Source organism: Bos indicus x Bos taurus, chromosome 19 (assembly GCF_003369695.1).
Source record: "Bos indicus x Bos taurus breed Angus x Brahman F1 hybrid chromosome 19, Bos_hybrid_MaternalHap_v2.0, whole genome shotgun sequence".
NCBI classification, from domain to species: domain Eukaryota; kingdom Metazoa; phylum Chordata; class Mammalia; order Artiodactyla; family Bovidae; genus Bos; species Bos indicus x Bos taurus.
In genome coordinates this window covers 45,079,515-45,100,059 of record NC_040094.1, presented here as the reverse complement: position 1 = coordinate 45,100,059, position 20,545 = coordinate 45,079,515, and the positions used below count along the sequence as shown (strand labels likewise).

Sequence of the window (20,545 nt, the reverse complement as noted above, 5' to 3'; positions counted from 1 at the left end):
TTCCAAAGCACTTTACCGAAAGGCTCCTTGGCCCAGCCAAGAAGTTCAGGGCCAGGAGCCAGGACACCTGGACACTAGATCTGTGTGTGGAAGACTTGGAACTTTCTTGGGGTCTAAGTTTCTCCCATTGTAAATGTTGCAAGTGACATTGTGGAGTATTTTACAGTTTTACATACATCTTACTCAACCCTTCAACCCCTGGTGAGAAAAGCAGAGAACATAGGACTGCTACTCTAATTTTTTTTTTTGAAAACCAAATTTTTATTGTCTACAAATATATATATATAAATTCCCCCAAAGATGCTATTCTCTCATTTCCCCATCTCTTCTTCAACACCCCTAATATAAAGGACATTATTACACTTCATTAAAACTTCACCCAAATGTCCAGACAATGCTCCATCTATGTATTCTTCTGTGTTTGCAAGCTGCATGTTCATATAGCCATCTACAGACACAAGGTAGCCTTTGTACTCCATTCCCCATTTAAGCTTCACCATTACTGGCTTTCCTGTTGATCTGTTGAGGAAAGGTTTGGGGTTGAGGGGCAAACTCATCGTTACTACTGCTGCAATAGTGGGGAAATGCTGCAGGATACTCGCCGATGCAACTGTCCTGCGACCTTCGAGACTGAAGTAACCACACAGCTGCTATTCTAATTTTATAGACAAGAAAACTGGGATCAGATGAAGTTAAGAGATTTAATCAAACTCACACTGTTAAGGTGGGAAAGCCCAGAGGCTGGAAACCTGGGGCTTCTGACTCCAAACCCTTTGCTGTTTCAAAGTCAAAACAAGAAAGTCATTCCCTGCAGGTTCTAAGTTGGAGAAGGAAACGACAACCCACTCCAGTATTCTTGCCTGGAGAATCCCAGGGTCGGAGGAGCCTGGTGGGCTGGCGTCTATGGGGTCACGCAGAGTCGGACACGACTGAAACGACTTAGCAGCAGCAGCAGGTTCTAAGTACAGTGTGACATGGCTTGGTCCTTCATAAAATGCCCTCTGTAGGTTCCAAGGGCAGAACTGAGTTTGTGGGGAGGGGGAGAGGGGAGTCAAAAATAATACCAAATGATGAATCAAAAGTAAAGAGAGAGCCTGCGACGAGGGGCCCTGAAGCTTAAGCTTCATTACCATCAAGGTAAATCGGCCCCTCCTACCCACTAAAAAATCCGGACACAGCAGATCTCGACAAGATTTTCCTCCCGGTTTGTGAAACGTGGCAGATGTGGGCTGTGGAAGTCCTGGGAAAGGACTCTCAGTTCTCCCAGGAGACAAGAGAAATTACAGCAGCAGCGAGGCCGTGGTGTGAGGATGGAGAAGGCTGTGTGACAGGGGAAGAGTCCAAAGGGGCCGGCGGCCCAGCTGGCAGTGCCGCTGTGGTAGGCTGGCATCCCTGGAGCCGGGGGCGATGGCGCCGTCCCGGAGCGATGGCCCAAACCGTAGGCTCGCCTGATGGAAGCAGGCGTTCTTCAGACCGTCTTCTGGCTTCCTGCGTCCAGATAAACCTTTCTCGGTGGAGGAGAGGAAGAGACAGACAACCGCAGCCGACGGCAGTGGGAGGGTAGATGGTGGTCGCGCCTAGGCCTTTCGATCTCCGGCCCGCAGGATGGTGGAGAGCGGAGGCCTACGGGAAGGCTGCCCCGCTGCGGCTCTCGCGGCGAGGCCGGGGTGCCAGGCTCCCCTCGCGGCTCCCCGCCGCCGCCCGGGGGAGGAGGGGCGGGGGGGCAGCGCCCGCGGCCTGCTTTCCCAGGGCTGGCCAAGCCTTTTTGACAAGCTGATAGCGTGCCGGGGATTGGCTGGTCCGGGCGTGACGCCGGTTAACAACAAAGGTGGAGTTGGAAGAAATTAGATTAAAGGAGGGGGGGGGGGGTGAAATTAAAGGGGGAGCAGGCTGGGGACTGGAGGCAGAGACCGAAGGGGAGATGCGCGAAGCGCGGTCTCACGGCTCCGCTTCGCCCCGGAATCCCCTTCGCCTAAACCCACCGGGATTTTTGCTCTCAACCGACTCCCGCGGCCCAGCTACCGAAGCGGGGGTGGGACGGATGGTTGCTGCTTCTTGAAAAATGCCCCCAACTCTCACCCTGACACCCCCTTGCTATGGCCCAGGGGGAGAACTCTTTGCTCGGACTCCTCGGATCCTAAACTCGGAGGAGGTGAGGGGCATTGAGAATAGCGAGAGGTTCGCTCTAAACCCGGAAGGCCCTCGCGGGGCACCGAGAACGGACAAGGCGGGGCACTCCCCCGGTTTTCCAATGTGTTGCAAACCTAAGAGCTTTTCTTGCTTGCTTTTTTTTTTTTTGGTAACACCCTTCCCCCCTTTTCTCTCCCCTCCACCCTGCTTTGGCTCCAGGGTTGCAAAAGCAAAGAGCAATAAAAAAAAAAAAAAAAAAAAAGAAAGAAAGAAACCCGCGCATACACTCAGACACACACCAGTGGCGACAGGGGGAGAGTTGGAAAGACGTAGGAGAGAAGCAGGAGGCAGCGGGGAGGGAGCAATGGGAGCGGGAAGCCGGCAGGTTCCCTCGCAAATCCCCCTCCGGCCCCACGTCGCCTCGCCGGCCCCGGCAGGGGAGCGAGGAGCCGGGCGAGCAGATGGAGGAGTGGAGCTCGCTCTAGGCAGCAGGCTTGGCCGGAGAATGGAGGAGCCGCCAAGCGATCGGCTGATTGGAAGAGAAACGCAGAGCGATGGAGGCGGGGGTAGGAGGACGATTTCTCTGCGGGGACTGGCGGCGGCGTATACGCCCGGGTCGGGCGCTGCAGAGCTTGGCTAGCTTTCAACCCGCGCTCGCCGGCTCCAGCCCCGCGCGCCCCCACCCCCAGCCCTCCCGGCGGCTCCGCAGGTGAGTGCGAGCTGGGGGCAAAAAGACTCGAAAGTCTCAACACGCCCGCCCTGCCAAAGGGAGGGAAAAAAAAAAAAAGAAAAGCATTTTTCCTTTTCTTTTTTTTTATTTTCGTGCAGCCCCCAAGCGCGGTGGGAGGGAAGGGGTGAGGCTGAGTCGCCCGGAGGAGGCGGAGGGGCCAGGCGAGGCCGGGGTGGCCCGGGAGGCGGCGGCGCCGAGGCGGCTCTGACGGGCGAGCGCTCGGAGCGGCGCTGCGCTGCGCCGAGGCGGGCGGGCGGGCGGGCGGAGCGGGGCGGGCGGAGCGCGGCGCGTGGGGCTCGCCATTAGCCGTCGCTCCGCTTCGCCATCTCGGGCTTTGTCTGGCGGCTTGCTGCCCCGGCGTCGGCTGCGGCGGAGCTGCGGCTCAGCTCTTCGGCCCGCCGCACCCCTAAGGTGCCCTTGGCCCGTGCTCCCATTCACACGCTCGGTAAGTGAGCCCCGGCGCCGCGGATTTCGGGGGAGAGGGGTTGCTGCGAGTGGCGGCGGCGCCGATCTCCATGCGCCCGGGCAGGCCTGGGGAGCCATGCCGGGCTGGATTGAACCAGCTCCCACAGAGACTCCTCCGCCGACCCGTCGCTTTCTCGCCGTTTGCGGGATTTAAAGAGCAAAGATTTTTTTTTTTTCTGTTTTAATTTGCAAAGAGGACATTTTTAGGATTTTTTTTTTTTTTTTTTAAGTTTCGTGTGTGTGCTGCTTAGCAGCGAGGCAGGCTCCGAAGCCTGGCACGGCGATTGGCTTGCGTGCGCCCCAAGCCTGTGGCTACGCTCCGGGGATAAGGGTGGGCGCGAAACGCCCGCTCCAGGAGGCGGGCGAGTGAGCGGGTGAGGGCTGGAGTGGAAGCCCGAATCTGAGCTGGGGGAGAGAGCTCTGGAGCCGGGCTGCAGACACCCCCGGAGCCTCTCCAGCTGCCGGGGGGCCCTCCGGGCACCCTCTCTGCGGTCGCGACTCGCGCCCTCCCTCCCGCGCCGGCCGAGCCTGCTAGTTCCCCCGCGGGTCTGGCGAGGTCGCTCTCGGCGCCCGCCCGCCTCGGCTCCGAGCCCCGCCGCCATCCGGGCGGCTGCGTGTCTCCCTGCCCCGACCCCCCCCCCGCCCCCGGCGGCAGCAGCAGCCGCCGCCGCCGCCACCACCACCACCAGCACTACCCCCCTCCCCTCCTTCCTTCCCTCCGCCTCGGCCGCCCGGGTCCCCCCAGCTCCCGCCCCTCCTCCCAGCTGCCCCCCGCGGAGCCCGCCCGGGCAGGCTGTGGGAGGGAGCGGAGCCGGCGAGGCGGGCGGGCTGGCGCTCGCTCCCCGGGGGTCGGTGTGCGCTCTACGGGGAAGGACGCGCTCGCTGCCCCGCTTCTCCCGCCCCCCCTCCCGCTCCTCCTCCTCCCTTCTCCCTCCTCCTCCCCGCTCCGGCGGCGGAGGCTGCGGCGGCGGCGGGGGGTGTGCGAGCTGAGGCCGGGGCCGGCGGGCGGGCGGCGGGCGGGCTGCCTGCAGGCGGAGGGCGCTGTGCTTTGTGCTTTTCGCCGCGAGGAGCAGCAGGCAGCAGCCACAGCCGCAGCCGCCGCCGCCACAGCAGCAGCCGCCGCCCCAGCGCCGCCGCCGCCGCGCCCGGAGGAGGAGCCGCTGCCGCCGCGGGAGGGAGCTGCGGCTGTGCCCGGCCGAGCGGGGGAGGGCGCCGCCGCTCAGAGCCGGGGAGGGAGCCGCCGGAGCGGGAAGCCCGGAGGCCGCGCTGCGCCGGGTAACCGAGGCGGCTGAGGACGCGCGCCGGGTCGGGGCCGGGGCCAGGCGGCGGGGAGCGAGCCGTGGGTACGGTGGGCGCCCGGAGGAGACCCGGGGCGACTTCCAGGCAGAGAACTGGGCGAGAGAGGACCAGGGCAAATGGAGAGGACGCCGAGAGCCGGGGGAGGGGAGGGCAGGAAGCGAGGCCCAAGCCGAGCCCCGGCCGCGGGCGGAGGAGCCCGCGCTTCTCCGAGCCGGCAGGCGCAGTTCTCGCCGGCCGCCGGAGGGGGCGGCGGGGCCGGTGAGCGCTGCTCTCCCGCCTCCCGGCCGCCGTCCTCCCGCCCTCTCCTTGGCTCGGCTCCCCGGAGGCCCGGGCGGGGGCGCCGGCGGGGCTGGGCCGCAGGCTCGGGGGAGGAGGCGGCGGTTCCCGCCGTGGTCGCGCCTCTGCGCCGGGCTCCTCCGTGCGCGTCGAGGTGGCTGGGCGGTGGCGGCGCCTCTGGCCGGGGTGGGTGGCTCGGGGGCGGGGGGCAGGCCAGGCCGCTTCTCTCCGGCTGCTTGCCCGCCCAGGCGGGCGGGGACGGCGTCGGGAGCCTGAGGGGGAGGGCGTCGGGAATCCGGATCCGGTCCCCGGGGGCGGTGCGGCCGCTGCGCTCCGGGGCTGGCGGCGGCTGCGTTGCGTCCGGGTCCCCGCCGGGTTGCGGAGGCGGGGGGAACCGGCCGGGGGGAGCGGGAGGAGGAGACTGAGGCGCGTGCCCGCTTCCGCGACCGCGCGCGCCCTTTACCCGCCCTTCCTCCTCCCCCGCCCTCCAGCCTGGGGCCTCCCCGGGGCGGGGCGCGCAGAAGGGGAGGAGTTTTTTTTTTTTTTTTTGGCCGGGGTGGGGGAAGGAGGGCGGAGGGCGGAGGGCCGGCGCTCGCTGCGCGCTGGAACGCGGAGCAGTGTCTCGCGTGGGCAGCGGAGGGCGCACGCCCAGGAGCGGGGCTGTAGAGGCTGTAGGGGCTGGGGGTGGGGTTAGGAGGTAGAGGAGTGCACTCTCACCCCCACCAACTCATCAAGTCTTCTGGAGTTTTGGCTGGGTCTCTCTGAGAGTGTGGGGTTATGTCCCCCTCCCCTTTTGGGGAGGGAGTGATAGACAGACCCCCACCTCTCAGCCCGCCTGAGAGGGGACTGGTGTCTCTTCTAAAGGGTGAGGTGGCTTTGACCCCGGCTTGCCTGGCTAGCACGACCGAGGAGGTGGCTGGACGGCTGGAGAATGAACGGAGAAGCCGACTGCCCCACAGACCTGGAAATGGCCGCCCCTAAAGGCCAAGGTAGGAGCCCCACCCTCAGCCCTCTTTAACTTAAACCCTCCATTCTCACGTAGGTATGCGAGGCCCACTCCCCTTCTAAAGGTTTTCTCTCATCGGGATTCTCTGAACTGAAATGGGAGGAAGGCTCTTGAGTGTCAAACACCCCTCACACTGGGTGTTTGGCTAAACACAAACTATTTGGCTTTGAACCTACAGACTGTATTTTTCACACTCCATTTCCCCCCCAGGTTAGAGAGGGAGGAGGAGGCCTTTTTAGGTCTTCCTTCAGGGGTTCCCAGTCACCCCGAGTGTGTCCTCAGCAGTGCCCTGGAATGGGAGGGGAGATGAGAGATATGGGAGCAAGGGGGAGATGAGAGGGATTGGGAAAGCTTTTCAGGGTTGTTTTTTTTAATTGCTATTAAGAGAGCATAGTTTTTGGTGAGGCAGGTTGGAGAGAAGGGTGTTTTGATGGCTGGAGACCTCAAACACACTTAATTATACTCTACCCCATCCAGTGGGGATCCAGTTGTAGGGTGGCAGGGTGGGTAGGATGAATCTGAGCATCTGGCAATGCCTGTGGGGCACTGAGAGGAGAGAGGATTATGGGTTCATGTGACCCTCCTGCAAAAACCCGGACCCAGGTGACCAGATGTGAATGCAAGTCAAGAGCCCTTTTGACTCCTAGCCATGGATAGCTATCATCCTAGCTCACCTTCCCCAGTAGTCCCCTCCAGAGAGCCCTCAATGGAGCTGCCTTTCAGTGACTGGAAATAGCTAGTCCAGACTCCTTTTTTTTTTTTTTTTTGCTTCCATAGGGAATTGGGCTGAGAAGACAACTCAGAATTCTAGGAGGGGGGCCCTCTCTGGAGCAGAGCTCACCCTTTGCCCACCTGCCGGCTTTGCCTCATAGCTGCCTTGTATGGCTCTACCATTGTTTTACTTGCTCCAAAGTCTCCTTTGGTCCTTTCTGAGAGAGAGGGTAGGGCGGTGGAACACTCACATCTCTAATGTTAGTCTCCAGCTATGCTGGAGCAAAACATTGGCGTGGGTTCTCCTTACAGCCCACACCCCTGCCTCAGTCTGCACATTTAGGGTAGCCAAGTAGAACTGGGACTGAATTTAGCTTCACGTTTAGGTGTGTGGCCTCCTTGTTTCCCTTTCTTCTGCAGTGAGCTAGCTGTTCTCTAACAAGGTCCCAGATTACTGGCTTCCTTCCCCTCCCCCCTTCCCTATGATAAATTGTAACCCATGGCAGGCTGGCACGTTAGAAATGATAATAGCTTTGCAGTAAGCCAAACTTGGGTCCAAGTCTGTTTTTCTGGGCGTGATGTTGTCTGGACTGGAGTCCCTGCTCTAATCTGTATGGCCACAGCTTTTCCTTAGGGCTAGGCCATGTGTTGTCTGTGTCTTCAGAGGGGAGATAACCATCTGAAGGGTCGGAGATGCTCTGGGAAGGAAGGGTTGAGTGCTTAAGGACTGTGGCATGGTTGGGGGCTGGCATGAACCAGGCATAATGGCCTTTCTTACCCTTCCCCAGACCGCTGGTCCCAGGAAGACATGTTGACTTTGTTGGAATGCATGAAGAACAACATTCCATCCAATGACAGCTCCAAGTTCAAAACCACCGAGTCACATATGGACTGGGAAAAAGTAGCATTTAAAGACTTTTCTGGAGACATGTGCAAGCTGAAATGGGTGGAGATTTCTAACGAGGTAATGGATTCCCCCTCCCTCCCCAACACATTCGAACACACATCTTCACCTACCCTTACTTCAGCCTTCTTGGTTGGGGCGATGAAACAGAAGTCTATAAACAGGAAGGAAAGAGACCAGGCGAGGTCCTTGTGTGGTCGCCCTTGTGCATCTCGGGAGTTGGCACGGTTGACAGCACTGGCCAAGACTTCTCAGTTCTACTTTCTAAGCTATGTGGCCTTGAATACTTACCGTCTTAGAGCATCTGTCACCTGAGCTGTTCTGGGGATTGAATGAGGTGCTGACATGGACCACCATTTCGAGGTCAGGTGGTCGCCTTGTTGCTCTCCTACGATGTGTACCGACTGCCCGGACCTCTGCAGTAAACATGGGCCAGTGCCTGGGTATCAGCGCAGCCTGAGCTGTGTCGCTCTCGACCCCAGCCCTTCTCCTTTGATATCTTCAGTCTAGTGGAAAGTAGAGAAGGCCTGTTGGAAAACGAGGGTATGCTCCTGGGTGGCATTCCCCTCTTCGGCGCTTCCCCTTACCTTCACCTCCTTTCTTCCTCCAGGTGAGAAAGTTCCGTACATTGACAGAATTGATCCTCGATGCTCAGGAACATGTTAAAAATCCTTACAAAGGCAAAAAACTCAAGGTGAGTTTCCAGGTGGAGGAACACGAGAGTTCAGAGAAGCGAGGCTCAAAGAACAGTGTCTCACCTAGACCATGTCCTTGTCGCTCCTTCCAGAAACACCCGGACTTCCCAAAGAAGCCCCTGACCCCTTACTTTCGCTTCTTCATGGAGAAGCGGGCCAAGTATGCTAAACTCCACCCGGAGATGAGTAACCTGGACCTGACCAAGATTCTGTCCAAGAAATACAAGGAACTGCCGGAGAAGAAGAAGGTGGGGGGCGGGGGGCTAAGGTGCAGAGGGAAGAGGTGGGGAGAAGCTGGTATGGTGTAGGTTATCTGGCCGGAGGGGGAGGGGGGCAGCAAGGGTTTAGACTGAGGGACCTGGCGTCAGGGGCATGGGTGGGTCAGCAGAGTGGAGGAGGGCCTTGGGGAGCTCACCTGATCATCGCCTCCCGGGCCCATATACCCTCAGCTGTCGGTACTGCTACAGATGTAACCGTGACCAAGGCAGACACCCGAAACACACGTCCTCTTTCACACACACGTCCTCACTGTTAGGCCCGCACAGCTGTTCACTTCTGTTTCCCCACATGGTCTCACTTGATGCTCATAGAGGTAACTCCGGGAGACTGAGTGGTCCAGATTTTGTGTTCAGAGGAATTGGGGTGCAGGAGGGCGTCGTGTCCCAGGACCATGGTTTAGTGCACGGGCTCCCTGCCTAGCCCTCTTCTCTAGGCAGGTAACGGGCGCGTCCCCAGGTTACATGGACTTCCTTCCCCTTACACACATTGTCCTTTGTGGCCCCGTGCTGTCCCAGATCGTCAAGCCCATTAACCTTGGGCAGAGGCTGCCCCAGCCTCCCAGGCAGGGGTGGACATGGTCAATACAGTGAGGTCGTGTGGTCCTTGGGAGAAACAGGCAGCATAGCATCGGAGGAGCCTGCAGGTAGGACAAGAGTGAGAGGCGGTGGGCAGAGAGAGACGCGCAGAAGAGATACTGCGTGGTGAGATGGAGCCAGGGAGAGATGCTAGCGAGGGGCAGCAGAAGAGACAAGAAGGCACACTTGCTGGAGAAGAGACAGTTGTAGGCAGCTGGCTCTCGGGAGGGCACTAGCCCTGGGAGCAGCTCTTGTCCCAAGTTGCACACCTTGGCTTCAGGCTCACATGGCCTGGTACTGTACCCAAAAAAGGAGCTCGCTTGTCTGAGTCGATCCAGCTGTCTTCAGCTGCTGCCTGAACCAAGCTGGAGGATGAACCGCTGGAGCTATTCTTGACCCCTCCAATGGGGCCATTGCAGAGTTGACTGTATACACAATGCCCAGACATTCCCACGGGGTGAGAGGGAGAGGCAGAGGGTCTCAGGACCAGGGCGGGACAGAGGAAACTCCGAGGTACACTGGACAGGGTGCCAGCCTAGGGGACACAGTGAGCCTGTTCCCCTGACTGCCACTGCATCACCGTGTGTGTGCCCTTTGGTAAGTCATTTCCATCCTCTGGGCCTGGTCTTGATCTGAGGCGTGGAGGGTGAGCCTGATCTGGGTGGTGCCTTCTGGCTCTGAAAGCTGCTGTTTCTGTGAGAGGAGAGCTGAGACTGGGGCAAAGGAGGCAGGGCTCTGCTCTCGGTTTTTTTGTGGAAACCTCAGAGGGAAGCAGAACTGCCTCGCTTCTTGCACCTGATGAGAGGCAGAGGTTGGGCTCAAGCAGCATGTGTCCCTGGCCGCCTCCAGCACTATTCTGGTTGTGAATCTGGGAAGACGAGGGAGAAAGGAAAGGGGGACGTTGAAGTGGGGCCAGGAGGGGAGGTAGACGAGGAAGGGAAAGAGACAGGTTGGAAAAGAAGTCCAAGAGGGAGGGAGGCAGGAGGGATGCAGGTATGGAGATGGGATGGTGGGAACGGAGGACCAGGGTGAGAGAAGGAAGGGAAGCCAGGCCGTAGAGGAGTAGGACTGGGCTGGGTGAGGGAGGGCGCAGGGAGCCAAGAACCTGGAAGAAGGGATTGGAGGCAGGGAAAGTGGTCATGACTGAGGGTTGTGGTGGGGATGGTGTCAGGATTGCCAAGGACAACCAGGGACCCAAAGGTAGTGGGTTGGGGCGGTCGGGGGGAGGAATCCAGATTCAGGAGACAAGAATTCACTCTGGGCTGCAGTCAGTTAAGTCTCTCCTCAGGGCCTTAGAAGTGGGACTCAGCCTGCCCCCGGCCCTGTGGGCCACCTGAGATGGCACACTAGTATTAGCTGCCACAGACAGAGGAGGAGCGAGCGACAGGCAAGGCCTACGCCCTCCCCTGACTCCCTCCCTGGGGGTTTCCTTGGTGTTGGGGAAAGGCAGAGGGGGACTATCTCGGGGAATCCCAGGGCTGTCACTGCTTAGTGAATGACTGGGTAATGCCAGGTGGCCAGCCCCCTCTACCCCTGTCTCGGGACTCTCCCTTTCTGAAAGGGAGGGGATGGGATGTGTCCTGGGAGACCCCTGTAGCTCCTAGTGTCTGGGCTACAGAGTCCCCCCTCAACCCACTGGAAGGTAGGCCATCATCTTCCCTCCCCCCACCCCCGCCACTCATGACATTCTCCATACACATCACTGACAGGGAGGCAAAATAGCTAGAAAGGAGGACTTGGTAGGGTTTGTGGCTCAGCTCTTGGGTCATGGATGACCCCATCGCCTCCTCCCCCCAGATGAAATATATTCAGGACTTCCAGAGGGAGAAACAGGAGTTCGAGCGAAACCTCGCCCGATTCAGGTAAGGCAGTGGAGCCCAGAGGAGGCCACAGGGTGCTGGGTGTGGCAGGAGAGGGGATCAGAGCCTGGTGCTCACCACCCCTGAGGCATGGAAGATGGATGGGTCACCTGTTGACCGTAGTGGTTCACGCTCAGGGGCAGAGACTGGCAGCTAACCACTGGTCCACTAGGCCCCAGCTGATGGGCTGAGGAGCCTTAGCGAGTGGGGCAGCTAGCCGGGGTCTGCCCTGGCAGGACCCCCTCTCCCACCACTGACTGTCACTCCCCGCGCCCTGGCTAGGGAGGATCACCCAGACCTAATCCAGAATGCCAAGAAGTCGGACATCCCCGAGAAGCCCAAAACCCCCCAGCAGCTGTGGTACACCCATGAGAAGAAGGTGTATCTCAAAGTGCGGCCAGATGTGAGTGTCCGGCCAAGGGGTGGTGGGGAGGGCGCACGGTGGTGGCAAGGGGGGAGCCGCGCCAGGTCGGCCGGGCACGGTGCAGGGGAGCAGGAGAGGAGGCCCCTCCCCAGGGGTGGGCTGCATGGACAGGGCCTGGGCCAGCTGGCGTGTGCGTGCGTGCGTGTGCGTGTGTGAGCCTGTCCCCTTGCACCCAGGCGGGACCCTCCGCCTCTCTGCCTTCCCCTCCTGGCCTGTGGGGGACACTCTTGTGACCTCCTGTGGCCTGAGGGGGCGGGGGCCTCTGTGTCCCCCTCCCCTTCCCCTCCCCCCTCCCCCTGGCTGCCTGTGTGTGTCTGACGGCTTTTGGTTTGCAGGCCACTACGAAGGAGGTGAAGGACTCCCTGGGGAAGCAGTGGTCTCAGCTCTCGGACAAAAAGAGGCTGAAATGGATTCATAAGGCCCTGGAGCAGCGGAAGGAGTACGAGGTTAGGCTTCCGCTGCGCTCCTCCCCATCCGGCTCTTCACGAGCCTCTGCCCTCTGACTCTGCGGCCTCCGCACTCTGCGGGAGGCAGTCACTGCCCGTCCCGTCACTGAGGGAGGGGCCTTCTGGGCCCCTCACCTCTGCCCCTACCTTCCCCGCCCCCCCCGCCCCCCCCAACATGAGATCTCAGGCTAGGGCAGGGCAGGGCACCACGTCTCGTGTGACACAGCAGATGCACGGCCACCCCCCAGCTTGGCTCCCTGCCTCCCTTCCCCAGCGGCTCTCCCCCACCCCCCCGGCCCCGGCTAACCCCACACCCCGTTGCCCTCCATCCCCTCCAACCTCACTCTGCAGGAGATTATGCGTGACTACATCCAGAAGCACCCCGAGCTCAACATCAGTGAGGAGGGCATCACCAAGTCCACTCTTACCAAGGCCGAACGCCAGCTCAAGGACAAGTTTGATGGGCGACCCACCAAGCCACCTCCGTGAGCGCTGCCCTGCCCTGGGGTTGGGGGATGGGGGGTGAGCCGGCAGGCAGCTAGGGAGCCGGGCTGATGAAGGACCTCAGCCCAGGCTCTGGAAGTAAGGAGGCCGCTGCCCTGGGCCTCCCTGGTCACTCACAGGCATGCTCTTCCCTTGCTGCCGGTTGTGACAGGAACAGCTACTCGCTGTACTGTGCAGAGCTGATGGCCAACATGAAGGACGTGCCCAGCACAGAGCGCATGGTGCTATGTAGCCAGCAGTGGAAGCTGCTCTCCCAGAAGGAGAAGGATGCCTACCACAAGAAGTGCGACCAGGTACGCCGGCGGGAGCCAGCCCTGGAGTGGCGGGACTCCCGGAGAACCTTGGGGTTTTGAAGCCTGAAGTCTGATCTTGGGCCCTTGCTTTACACGCGGTGTTGTGCTTGGTTTAGTGTCTGTGCTGATTAAGGCAGGGTCTCGGGCCTCATGCCTACCAGCTATGGAGGGAGACTGGGCCCTGGCCAGGCTCTGGACGGTTTGCTGAGAGGCTACTGTTGGTCCCTGGAGTATAGGAGGTCTCCCCGAGGCTGCCCCCGATTGACCTTGACTCTCCTTCCTTTCCCAGAAAAAGAAGGATTATGAAGTGGACCTGCTCCGTTTTCTAGAGGTGAGTGTTCCTTCGGGGAGGGCAGTGGGCAGAGAGAGGCCAGGGAGTGGTTGGTGAGCAAGGCCCTTAGGACAACACAGACACGGCCTGGGGACTACACATTCAGCCCCATGCTGCCCACTTTTTCCCTGTCCAGAGCCTGCCTGAAGAGGAGCAGCAGCGGGTCCTGGGGGAAGAGAAGATGTTGAACATCAACAAGAAGCAAGCCACCAGCCCAGCCTCTAAGAAGCCCTCCCAGGAAGCGGGCAAGGTGGGCAGGGGGCATGACCAAGCAGCTAGGTGGGGTGGAAGGGAAGAGGCGAGGCTCCCCGTGAGCACCCCGTGGACGCCGACCCTCTTTGCACATCTACAAGGGCGGCTCGGAGAAGCCCAAGAGGCCCGTGTCAGCCATGTTCATCTTCTCGGAAGAGAAGCGGCGGCAGCTGCAGGAGGAGCGGCCCGAGCTCTCAGAGAGCGAGCTGACCCGCCTGCTGGCCCGCATGTGGAATGACCTGTCGGAGAAGAAAAAGGTCAGGCTTGCCAGACCAGAAGGGGCTGCCAGGCAGAGCCTGGGCCGCTTCTCCCCCGGGGGCTAGCTGCACTTCCTCACCCTGCCCCGGGTCTGTGTGTGAGGTGTGAGCCACACAGCGGCCTGAGCGCAGATTGTGGGGCTGGGAACCTAGCGAGCCGGAAGGCGGGAAGCTGTCAGCTGTGGGCTGTGGGCTCCCTGGGGAGCAGGGCCGCGGGGCGGCTTGAGCCCCTGGCTGGAGACATCTGCACCAGCCCACGCCTCCGCTTGCCCCACCCCACCCTACCCTTGCCGTTAGTGGTGGCGGGGAGAACCTTCCATTGCAGGACGGGCCGTGCGCGCCCCCTGGGGGTGGCCGGAAGGCTGACGCCTCTGCTGTCCCTCCGCAGGCCAAGTACAAGGCCCGGGAGGCGGCGCTGAAGGCCCAGTCGGAGAGGAAGCCAGGCAAGTTGCCGGAGTCGCCCAAGAGAGCAGAGGAGATATGGCAACAGAGTGTCATCGGTGACTACCTGGCCCGCTTCAAGGTAGCAGGCAGTGGGAAAGGGGTCTTTTTCCTTTTCTTTCTTTCTGGATAAGTAGTTGCTTTATCATTTATCTTTTCGGAAAGGGGTTGTTCTGCCACTGCCCACACAGTGGGCAGCCCCAGGTGACCCTTCTCACTTCTGACACCCTTCTCTGTCCCCAGAATGACCGGGAGAAGGCCTTGAAAGCCATGGAGATGACTTGGAACAACATGGAAAAGAAGGAGAAACTGATGTGGATTAAGAAGGCAGCCGAAGACCAAAAGCGATACGAGGTGGGAAAGGGGCTTCTGGTTAGCTTGGTGGGGCAGGATGGAGCTGGGGCCACCTCCCCCAACTTAAAACTCAGGAGCATCCTCTCGGGTGGGCGGCTTTCCTTACTGCGTGGGACTTGGAGCCAGAAGTCCCGGCTTGGGTTGTGTGACCCTGAATAAGTCTCTTAACTTCCTTCTCTGAGCCTCAGTCATGCATCACTAAAATGAGGGTGAGGATACCAATCATGTGAGTGCAATTATGAAACCACTTTCAGACGGCAGGACCTACCCGACAAAGGCGTGAGTGGTTAGGAAGTTGCTCCCTAGCTGTGCCTTAGTTTCTCCTCCTTCCTGGCATTTAAAAGGAGTCAGCTAGGGACTGCAGGTACTGGGGCAGGAGAGAGGATAAGTGACCTTTCTGGGTGTCCTCATAGAGAGAGCTGAGTGAGAGGCGGGCACCCCCGGCTGCTGCAAACTCCTCCAAGAAGATGAAATTCCAGGGAGAACCCAAGAAACCTCCCATGTGAGTCTGGGGGCTAGAGTCCCTCCTGAGATGGGGAGGGTCAGGGTGGAGGGGCTGCTTGGTTGGTGTCCTGACCCTCCCTGTGACACCCACACCTCTCAGGAATGGTTATCAGAAGTTCTCCCAGGAGCTGCTGTCCAATGGGCAGCTGAACCACCTGCCGCTGAAGGAGCGCATGGTGGAGATTGGCAGCCGCTGGCACCGCATCTCCCAGAGCCAGAAGGAGCACTACAAGAAGCAGGCTGAGGAGCAGCAGAAACAGTACAAAGTGAACCTGGACCTCTGGGTCAAGGTGAGAGGGCAGGGGACCTGAGGATGCATCATGCTGACTGGTCTGCATTCATGGTTTCATTCAGCGTCCCAGCAGTCCTTCAGGGTAATGATTACTATCAGAGATAAGGAAACTGAGGCTCAGAGAGGTGAAGTAACTTACCCCAGGTCACACAGCCAGGGAGTAGGAAGATCCAAATCAGACTGCCTTTTCCTCCCTCCAGCTGGGACCAGGGGATGTCTCCAAGACTCTGGCTCAGCCTCTAGCCTCTGAGCTCCGCTTCTGTGCCTTGCTTGAGCAGTCAGATCTGTAAAGTGGGGAGAGTCACCAATATCCTCCCCAGCCACCCAGGTGGGTTGGCCAAGGACCCAGGGGGAATAGCAGGGTTTAAGGGTTCCAGACATTTGGTGAGCCCCAGATTGCCTTGGCAGTGGCTCTGGGCTTGGCTTCTGGGGAGAAGTGATTGAGCCACGCTATGGCAGTCTTCTGGGGGCGCTTCTCTGAGTTGAGAAAGGCCCTGACTCTGGAGCCTCCATTTGGGTAGAGCACAGGACAGACATGAAAGCAGTCTTAGGACAGGGTAGCTTAGAAAAGGCTTTGGAGCATCTTAAGCAGAAATACTGAGCTATGTTCTCAGGTCCTTAGGGTTCTCTGCAGAGACCTAAGGAGACTGGGATGGGCGCAGGTGGCATGATGGTCAGAGCTGAGCCCACTGCCTGGCGCTTGACCAGTGTGCTCAGTCAGCAGTAGTTTGGGTCATGTTCCCGCCCTCACCTCCTCCTCTGTCTCCCCCAGAGTCTGTCTCCCCAGGAACGTGCAGCATATAAAGAGTACATCTCTAATGTGAGTCTGGGAGCAGGGTGCTGTTGGGATAAGGAGGGAACTTGTGGTGGGGGTGGGGGCTAGGGGGTTGCTCCTTGGTGGCTCAGACGGTAAAGAATCCACCTGCAATTCGGGAGATCTGGGTTTGATCCCTGGATTGGGAAGATCCCCTGGAGAAGGCAATGGCTACCCACTCCATTATTCTGGACTGGAGAATCCCATGGACAGAGGAGCCCGAGTCCATGGGGTCACAAAGAGTTGGACATGACTTTCACTTTCTGGGGGGAGCAGTACAGAACTCCTGGCTACTCCCTTTGCCCATGTCCCCATCCCCTCCTACAGAAACGTAAGAACATGACCAAGCTGCGAGGCCCGAACCCCAAGTCCAGCCGGACTGCCCTGCAATCTAAGTCGGTAAGGAGCCCCTCCCAGAAGGGGGCGCTGGGGTGGGGAGATTCAAGATGCCTGGAGTGGCACGGCAGGGACCACTGATGTGCTTCCATCCCTCCCAGGAGTCTGAGGATGATGATGAAGAGGATGAGGATGAAGACGAGGAAGATGATGAAGAGGAAGACGATGAGAACGGGGACTCCTCTGAGGATGGCGGGGACTCCTCCGAGTCCAGCAGCGAGGATGAGAGCGAGGATGGGGATGAGGTGGGGTGGATGGGGCATGGAGGTGGGGGGGTTGCTGCCAGGATGGCCCCCTGGTGACCACACTTTCTTGTCGCCCAGAACGAGGAGGACGACGAGGACGAGGATGACGACGAGGACGATGACGAGGATGAGGACAACGAGTCCGAGGGCAGCAGCTCCAGCTCTTCCTCCTCGGGGGACTCCTCGGACTCTGACTCCAACTGAGGCTCAGCCCCACCCGGGGCTCCCCTCCCCGGCTGATCACCTTTGTTTCTCCCCCATGTTCTGTCCCCCTGCCCCTTGGCCTCCCCCACTTTCTTTCTTTCTTTCTTTTTTTTTTTAAACAAAACACGGTGGGGGGTAGGCGCTGGAGGCGCCCAGGCCAGAACTCTGCGGCCTCAGAGACATCAGCCCTGGGGGGCCCTCCAGGGAGCGTACCCATCAGACTGAGCCACCACTGGACTGGTCCAGCCCACCCCCTCCTCTGCACTTGCGGTTTCCGGCATGGACAATGGACCCGGGAGTGGGTCGGGGTTCCCAAAGAGTTCAGTGAGGCCCCCTACACCTGCAGCCCAACCCAAGGGAGGGTGGAAGCTTGAGGAAGACCCCTTTCTTTCCAGAGGGGCTTGCAGCCTGGACCCCTACATTGGAACTGGAGGCAGGGAACATGGGAGAGGAGGGCGGGCGCCTATGAAGAAATAGGCCTTGCCCCATGGCCCTCTTCTTCCCTGCCCCCTGCGGGAAGGAGCTGCCTGGACCCACTCACGGGGGCGGGGGGGAGGGGGCAGAAGTGTTTTTTATATATGTGTATATATTTTTTTTTTAAGCTCTGAGCTGTCAACGAGACGTTTCCTACCGATCTCGGCTGCCGTCTCTGTTGTCATTTCTGGGAGAGGGAGGGTTTAGAGGGTAGGTTTGGGGCTTTTTTAAAACGGTCTTGACGTGTATGGAAAAGTGTGTGTGTGTGCGCGTGTGTGCGTGTGTGTATGCGTGTGGCCTGTACATAGCATGGGTGCACCTGTGGATGTGTGCAAAGGCACGTCTATTTGTGCGTGTAAGAGAAGGTAAAAGGGTTGTGAGGGCTATGGAGACACTGACCCTGGTGGGAATAGGTTGGGGTGGCCCTTTTCTCTATATCTTCTGCTTTGCCTGATCTCTGATTCAGTTCGGGTGTACTGAAGCCACTCTGGTGCTTCCTCTGCTGGTTTCCCTCAGCCAGGGCCATTGGCGCTACTGCTAGTCTCCAGTATCCATCAGGACAGTGGGGAGGGGGACAGACCAGGTGAACCTTAAACATTTGATTTGGCGGGAAAGGTGTCTCCAGCTCATCTGAGGGGTCACCCAGCCACCGTCGGCTCTGAACCTGGGCTTCAAGAGATGTATTGGAAGCTCTTATACACCCCTCCTGCCTGCCCCCCATATCCTCCAGCTACCCCACCCCCATTTCCTTTGATTTCTCAGGTCAGCTCCCTTCCCCACCCCATCTCCCCAAACCCACAGCTGAGGGAGAGGTCTGCAAAAGCTGCTTTGACAGCTGTCCTAACCCTTGCCAGCCATCCCCCAGATTTTGGAACCCTGATTCCTAGACTCTCAAAAAGCCAAGCCACCTAGTCTCTGTGGGTTTAATTTTTATTGTTGCTTTTGATCAAATTTTTTTAAAACAATCATGTCAGTGACCTATTTAATTGGGGGTTTGTGCTTTTCCACCCTCCCCCTCTGAATGAAAGGCAAGAGGAAGAACTCTTGTCTAGGAGGTGTGGTGGGAAAGGTGGGTCCCGCTCAGAGGAAGGCAGATAGATAATCTGCTTTGCCTCGGATGTGGTGCTGGGGGTGGGAGGAGCTAGTGGGGGACACTCCCTACTCCCCACTCCCCTTTCTTTGTCCTCCGGGAATTAGGTACAGGGGTTCATAGGTTCTATTTCTTCCCAAGAGCCCCTGCAGAGAGCCCCATTTCCCTGTTCTAGTGCCCCTGCGCTGTTGTGTTTCAGTGGAATGTGTTTTTCATTTAAAAACAACTTTGGATGGGGCATTTTTTTTTTTTTTTCCTGTTTTAAAAATTGAAAAATTCTTACAGTACAAACATGGCTGTGGGGGTGGGGGCGTGGGTGCTGTAAGAGGTCACTCTGAGTGCATTTTGGCACTGGGATGGGATGACTGGGGTGGGAGGACCCCTGCTCTCCCCTCCCACCCCGTTTTTTTCTAATATTTAAGAAGTGTTTTTTGTAGGTTTCAACAACAACCACAACTTGAATTTGTATCATGGGAGGTGGGAGGGAATGGCTTAGAGGTGTCTGCCTAAGCTTAAGGCCAACTGTGGAAGTTTTGTTTTCCCTTTTTTTGTACAATAAAGTAAAAATACAAAGATTTGACTGCTGTCTGATCACTGGACTCAGTGAAGTGGGAGTGGTGGCAGAGGTGACCCAACAGGCTCAGTGTGGTAAGACCCTTGAAGGCAACTTGTTTGCCTCTTCTTTCTAGAACCATCTTCCTCATTCCTGAAGGCTCCATAGCAGCCTACTTTCACATTGTTTTGTTCTACTGTTCTTGTACTTTCTCAATTCAGTTTGTTAACTTAGGTAGTCAGACCACTAAGGACTGAGAATTTGGAAAACAAATTTTCTCCCAGCATGCACTGCCTTTAAAAATGAAGGTGATGAACCATTAGGGTCAAGGGTTCACCTTGGTCATGCAAGGGCTAATCATTGGGAGTTGGGGTAACCTTGAGCCCTCAGCCTCACCAGGGTGAGGAAAGACTTTCCTAAATGACCCAGACCTCTGATGGGAAGTGGGCTGGGCCAAGATGACTCACTCTGAGGTTAAAGAAGACAGCCTTCCCTCCACAGGCCTCAGCTGGGTTCCCAGAGCCACCAAGGGCTAAAGACCCAGGCCCATTGAAGACCTCTCCCTTCACCCCACACCCCTCTCTCACTCTTTGCCAAACTTCTGAAAAGCTCCTTGCCCCTCACGGCCTTCTATTTCCTCACCTTCCATTCACTATTCCCCTGAGGGGAATATGTTCATCATTACACCGAGTGGATGTACTCTTGAATTCTTGGTCTACTCTGCTGGCATTGGCTCCTCCTCCTCATTCTATCATAGGTATTCAAGTCACTCTATGAACTTCCAGTTATTACCCATAGTAACCATTCCAAAAAGTGGCCTCTATAGAGATGTCTCTTCGAAGCTGCAGACCAGTACAGGCTTCAGTGTATCCTCTGGGGTATCTTGCAGGTACCTCAAGACCCCAGATGAGCACTAAACATCTACTCATTAGTATCAGCCTTAACTCTTCTCCCTATTTCATCTCTCAGTGAAGGGAGGTGAAATTTGCTTACCGAGACACGTTTGTTCCACTTCTTGTATCTCTCAAATGTGTCAACCTGCTTACATCCTCATCCTATTCAAGGCCATCACCATTGCTCATCCTCTGCAAAAACCTAAAACTCATCTTCCTGCTTGCACTCTTGCCCCCTACAGTCCATTCTGCACACAGCAACCAGAGCTATCATTTAAAAACAAATCTGGTAACTTCTGCACTTAGAACTTGCCTTGTCTTACCATGACCCTACAAGGCCTGGCCTCTGTTGCCTCTCCCTTCTCTCATTCCACTCTCCCTGTTCACTCACAAGGATCCAACCAAGTGATATGTCTTTTGCTCCTCAAACATACCTACCACAAGACCTTTGCACTTGTTCTCTCTGCCCAAAATGCCATTCCCCCAACACTACAGATAGCTTGTTTTTTTCATCCTTCAGATTTAGGCTCAAACGTCACCTCACAAGTCTTGCCTGACCACCCTCTCTAGAGAGGCCTTCTCCTACATCCCCTTGTTTCTGTATTCGTTTACCTGTTCATTGTCTGTCTCTGCAGACCAACACGTTCAGTTTGAGATATGTTGGAGTTATGGTGGGATTAGCTGGTGGAGACAACTTATGTGTTCATTCATTATAGTAACCCCAGTACCTATTCCCAGGTGGCTCAATGGTAAAAAAAAAAAAAAAAAAAAATTCCGCCTGCCAATACAAGAGATGCAGCAGATACAGGTTTGATCCTTGGGTCAGGATGATCCCCTGGAGGAGGAAAT

The 20,545-nt window shown here is 57.9% G+C and overlaps 2 protein-coding genes across 8 annotated transcripts; one reads left to right on the top strand and one right to left on the bottom strand.

The window, feature by feature from the left end:
- Positions 1–237: 237 nt before the first annotated feature.
- On the bottom strand, positions 238–2,321 carry LOC113877229 (small nuclear ribonucleoprotein F-like). Its single transcript, XM_027517146.1, has one exon. It carries the CDS (start codon positions 555–557, stop codon positions 312–314), a length of 246 nt encoding a protein of 81 aa, XP_027372947.1. The 5' UTR covers positions 558–2,321; the 3' UTR covers positions 238–311.
- A 105-nt stretch (positions 2,322–2,426) lies between these two features.
- UBTF (upstream binding transcription factor) lies at positions 2,427–18,827 on the top strand. Of its 7 annotated transcripts, none has more exons than XM_027517140.1 (21): positions 2,427–2,839; positions 5,765–5,889; positions 7,406–7,581; positions 8,132–8,215; positions 8,309–8,464; positions 10,868–10,932; positions 11,212–11,332; positions 11,689–11,799; positions 12,151–12,284; positions 12,455–12,596; positions 12,886–12,927; positions 13,064–13,177; positions 13,281–13,436; positions 13,825–13,959; positions 14,121–14,231; positions 14,645–14,733; positions 14,836–15,025; positions 15,800–15,847; positions 16,169–16,240; positions 16,339–16,482; positions 16,561–16,800. In XM_027517140.1, the coding sequence occupies exons 2-21, from the start codon at positions 5,832–5,834 to the stop codon at positions 16,684–16,686; spliced, it is 2,274 nt and encodes a 757-aa protein (XP_027372941.1). In that variant the 5' UTR covers positions 2,427–2,839; positions 5,765–5,831; the 3' UTR covers positions 16,687–16,800. The 7 variants fall into 7 exon arrangements, with proteins under 7 accessions (XP_027372941.1, XP_027372946.1, XP_027372939.1 ...); XM_027517138.1 differs by lacking the exon at positions 2,427–2,839 and adding an exon at positions 3,129–3,305 and having other exon boundaries at positions 16,561–18,827; XM_027517139.1 differs by lacking the exon at positions 2,427–2,839 and adding an exon at positions 4,513–4,600 and having other exon boundaries at positions 16,561–18,826.
- The last annotated feature ends 1,718 nt before the right edge of the window (positions 18,828–20,545 follow it).